Here is a 4,994-nt window from a genome sequence, read left to right on the forward strand (position 1 = left end):
GGGTAACATAACAAAACAGGGGAATCTAATAACATGACATGACAGGACTAAGAATAACCAAACTTAAACAAGATTTACAAAAAACTCTTAACAAGTACTACAAAACCAAACTAGACTAGACTAGACTGACAAGAAACAGGAACTCGCCAAACAACCACAATGAACCAGCACAGGACAGACGACAGAGGGGCATTAAATAAGGGACAAATCAAGAGGGGAACAGGTGTGGGGCATGAAATAACTTAAATATGCAATATAGAAATAAAAATATGCAACCGGAAATATAAAGAAATATAAATATGCAACCGGAAGTGAAAACCGCTGAATAAGGCGGGTTTCTACCGTAGATCACGATGAACTAGATGATCTAAAATCATTGGATCATCTAAATCAACAACATGCATGCTAGACCCTATACCTACAAATCTACTGAAAAATTATAGATCCTCTTCTTAGCATTATTAACTCATCCCTGACACATGTGCCTAAAGCATCTAAAGTGGCTGTTATAAGGCCCCTTGTCAAAAAACCCAATCTCGACCCTGGAGAACTAGTTAACTACAGACCTATATCGAATCTACCTTTCATATCTAAAGTTCTGGAAAGAGTAGTCTCAACTCAATTATGTTCCTTCCTCCTGAGGAATGACATCAATGAAGATTTCAGCACATCACAGTACCGAGACTGCTTTGATCAGACTTACAAATGATCTGCTTTTGGCGTCTGGCCGAGGTTGTATCTCCTTCTTGGTGCTGCATTCAACACCATTGACCTCAGCACGCTCCTAGACCTTCTTGCTATCAAGCTACAGACAGGTGCGTTTGATTAGGATCGAAGCTAAACTCTGGAGGACACCTGTCCTCGAGGGCTGAGTTTGGGCATCCCTGAGTAACGTTTAATACTCCAGTACTATATACATCTGTATATATGACTTTATAGCATACTGTATGTGATTCTGGAGACCAAGAAAAACTAGCAAAGTTTTCTTTCAAAAATCAAGATAAAGAAACAGGTCTTTACGTAATGACAAAAACTACACAGTGCTGGGGCAAAATGGCGCTACATTTTGAGAGAAGTTGTAAACATGTTTCAAAGTGTTTTAACATCTACTTTTATACAAATTCCTAAAAATCGAATCTTAAACTGGACCGTGGCCGCACGTGTAGCTTTATTTTGTATGTTGAAGGTGTTCGTGATATGTTATCCAACACATTGATAAGGGGCTATCCGTGCACATGCGGCTATATAAGTTGTTGTATAAGAACCAGAGATGGCAAAAGTACACACATCCCTTACTTAAGTAGAAGTACAGATACTCATGTTTAAAAATACTCTGGTAAAAGTTGAAGTACTGGCTAAATTTTTTGTGAACATTGAACAACATCTAACTAACACGCTAGCAAAATATGAATTCATGATAACATTACAGACTTATAGCAAACATAGAAAATAGACTATAATTACGGAAAACATTGACCTTGGTGATGACAAGAATTTTTAACACCGACAATTTCAAACATCTCCCGAATATATGGCCATGGGTGATTAGGAATGACTCACCTAAAAACCGATAAACCAACAGGCTTCTTGTTTAAAAACGGCGCGTATGACAAAAAATAATACAGATTTAAGTAACAAGTCTGGTTTGAAAATGTAAGAAGTAGAAAGTAAAGATATTTGGTTAAAAGTGTAAGAAGTGAAAGTAAAAAGTTGTCAGAAAAATAAATAGTGAAGTAAAGTACAGATACCAAAAAAATCTACTTAAGTACAGTAACGAAGTATTTGTACTTCGTTACTTACCATCTCTGATAAGAACACTTTTAAGACGAACGACTCTTTGGTGTAAAGTATTGGAGTAAATGTAATTTGTTCCTGTATCTTTTTGGCTACGTTAGTTGTACTGAGTATTAAAGATATTAGCAACTTTTACTCTCTACTTGACTACATATGTACTCTTTACTCCACTACGTTGTAATGACTAATCCAATTACACATTACATTTTGCCTGGCACCTATCTTGTTCTGCAGCAAGGGGTTTTTGCTATAGTAAAGCATCATTTACACGGCATTGAACTTGAGTGTTTGTAATAGACATAGGTTATGGTGTTGACCATGACTTGTTGCAATTTTGAGGTGTTCAGTCTTATTATGATTTAAGAAATAAATGCAATTGCTCTCCTCAAAAATCAACTGTTTCTTGTTTTTCACTGACGTGTCTCTTAAGTGTTGAGGACTAGTGCCTAGATTCAGGATGATTTCAATCAAATACTTTGGGACTGGTGACTTGTAACTTGTAATCGATTGATTTGCGGTGCAAGGTATCTGTACTTTTACTTATGTATGGTTTTCAGGTAGCCTACTCCTTACACCTCTTCGACCTATGAAATAAAGCACAGGCGTGAAGAATGTTGTGGTTTGATATTGAAGATTTAATGAGTGCCTCGATATATTAAATATAATTTGTCTATTTTAACCCTTTGATTTAAGTCTCTACCACAACGGTTACATGTGCGAGACGTGCTGTGTTTCTATCTTCACCTGTTCCATCCAAAGTGTGTTTACTCAACCTTCAACATCTGTTTGAGCAGATGCCCGGACCCCCAAGTTTCCCCAAGTTTGTGAGGGGGTGGGGTTTGGTGACATAACAAATAGATACTCACAGTCTATAAATATTCAACTTTGCCATTGCTTCAAACCAAGGTTTTACTCTAGAGACCAAACAGGTAAGAGATGTGTGATTGTCTATTACATTTGCTGAAGTTTTGTTTCTTTCACTTAACGTTTCGTCTTTTTTAGGTGAAATTAAGTCAAAATGCAGACTCTACACGTCGTGTCTCTTACTCTGCTGTGTTTCCTGGCAGTCAACGCTCAGTCCATCGGCTCTGGAAAATGCCCACAGCCTCCTGTTCAGCAAAACTTTGATCCTGCGGAGGTGAAATTATTATTATTATTATTATTTATGAGGAATGGTAGTAGAGAAGTGAGGACAATTTGAGAATGTGTCTTTTTCATTATCATTATATAGGGTTAAGGATTGCATACAGTGGCCTTTGTTTAGTTAACGGACATTTTTAAAACATATAACTCACTATTTAATCTCCTCATCTTCATGCTGTATAATTTCTTGTTCTTTCTTCATTAGTATATGGGCAGATGGTACGAGATCATGAAAATTCCAGCCGCATTTCAGTTAGGAGAATGCTCTCAGGCTACATACACTCTGAGCGGCGATACTCTCTCGGTTCGTAATGAAGAGCTTCTGTAAGTGCATTTCAGTTCCTTACATATTTAGTCATAAGGCACAAATGCAAAAATATGAAACGAAGCTAAAAGCAAATGATCTTTTTCTTTTAAGTGCCAATGGAACTGTCAACTCCATCGAGGGCACTGCCAAGATCGTAGATCCATCAGAACCCGCTAAACTTGAAGTCAGCTTCTTTGAAGGTAAGTTGACACAAACCATCTCGCGATCACACTTAAAGGGCTTTAAATGAAATTCTTTCATCATTTATTCACCCTCAAGTTGTTCAAAACATGTTATATTTGATGATATTTGAAAGAATGACTGTAAGCAAACATTTCTGGGGCACTATTGGTACTACCATACAGGAAAAGAAAACCACAATGGTAGTGCCCTTGAGCTATAAGTGTTTTCTTTTGACATGAATACAGGTTTGGAACAACATGAGGGTGAATAAATGACATTTGGTGGTTTTCCGTTCTTGTTTGTTTCAGTTTTTCAATGAATGTTTGATTTGATCGTCATTACACTTTCACTGCGCTCCTTCAGGTCGTGGCGCTCCCTACTGGGTTCTGGCTACCGACTATGACAACTACACCCTGGTTTACGGTTGTTCTGAAGCTCTTGGGCTCGTTCATGTTGAGTTCGCTTGGATCTTGAGCAGAACCCGCACCCTCCCCAAAGAGACCATCACTGAGCTGCTGGACATTCTCAAATCCAACAACATCAATACGGCTAGATTCACAGAGACCGACCAAAGACTAAACCTGTGCGGCAGCATGCCTTAAATGTTCAGTAGAAACCGCTGGAGATATGTCTATGTGAGAGGCATGTTTGGTCAGTCATTGGTCTGTGACGTGCGAATATGAATAACCTGCCGTCATTCTCTTTGCCTGAAATGTAAACCTATAGTTTAATCCTGTTTAGTTTAATGCTTGACTCTATGTGTTGTATAAAAGAACATTTAACAAAATGTAAATAATGATGCATTTAGCCCTGATTTAAGATCAATAAAAAATATAATCAATGAAACAGTCCATTGCAATAATATTTGAAGCGATGAACAATGTTAACATGTACAGAGTACAGCTCTGGATGAAAGTGGTATTCAACTCATTTAACATAAAATAAGAACGAATTATTAAACAGTATTCAAACGTTTTATTTATGATGCATAGTTTGTCCAATAAATAAACAATTAAATTGTAAATGTTTTACCATTTTTCTAATCAAAGACTTCATATTTGGATGGTTGAATTTAATTCACTGTAATAATTTGCATTAAAGATGCAACTAAATTCAGAAATAAGTGTTTTGTGTTGACCTCAGGTGCCAAACAGAAAAAAATTAAATCCTTTTGTCCCGATCATATTTATCACCGGGGTCATCACATCACATAAAACATATGATAAAACACGTTTAAAGTCATGAAATATCCGGAGAAGTGATTCATGCGGTATGTTTTACACTTTATTTTTCTAATTGAAGAGGACCCCAGACCAGATTATGAGGGTTAATCTGCGGAGGCATTAAAAGCACCCCAGACATCACATTTGGCCACTACTCTATTATGAGGTGCATAAGGGCATCAATAAAAACTTTTTTTTATCAGTTAAATTGAGGATTTGCAGAGCAGCTCATCTTTTATCCCTTGGCATAGTTCAGACTTTGAAGGCGGAATCTGTTCAGAGTGGTTTTGGGGTTAAACCCTTCATTATCCCTTCGCCTCACCGTGACTTTATAATACAGGGAA

At 37.2% G+C, this 4,994-nt stretch overlaps 1 protein-coding gene across 1 annotated transcript; it reads left to right on the top strand.

Moving 5' to 3' along the window:
- Positions 1-2,812: 2,812 nt before the first annotated feature.
- Positions 2,813-4,029, top strand: LOC306891968 (apolipoprotein D-like; the record flags this gene model as incomplete). The annotated part of the gene is made up of 4 exons (XM_079452636.1): positions 2,813-2,932; positions 3,143-3,261; positions 3,356-3,444; positions 3,791-4,029. 4 exons carry the CDS (start codon positions 2,813-2,815, stop codon positions 4,027-4,029), a joined length of 567 nt encoding a protein of 188 aa, XP_079308762.1.
- Between the last annotated feature and the right edge of the window lie 965 nt (positions 4,030-4,994).

The sequence above is a fragment of the Barbatula barbatula genome, assembly GCF_947034865.1.
Source record: "Barbatula barbatula genome assembly, chromosome: 3".
Lineage (NCBI taxonomy): Eukaryota > Metazoa > Chordata > Actinopteri > Cypriniformes > Nemacheilidae > Barbatula > Barbatula barbatula.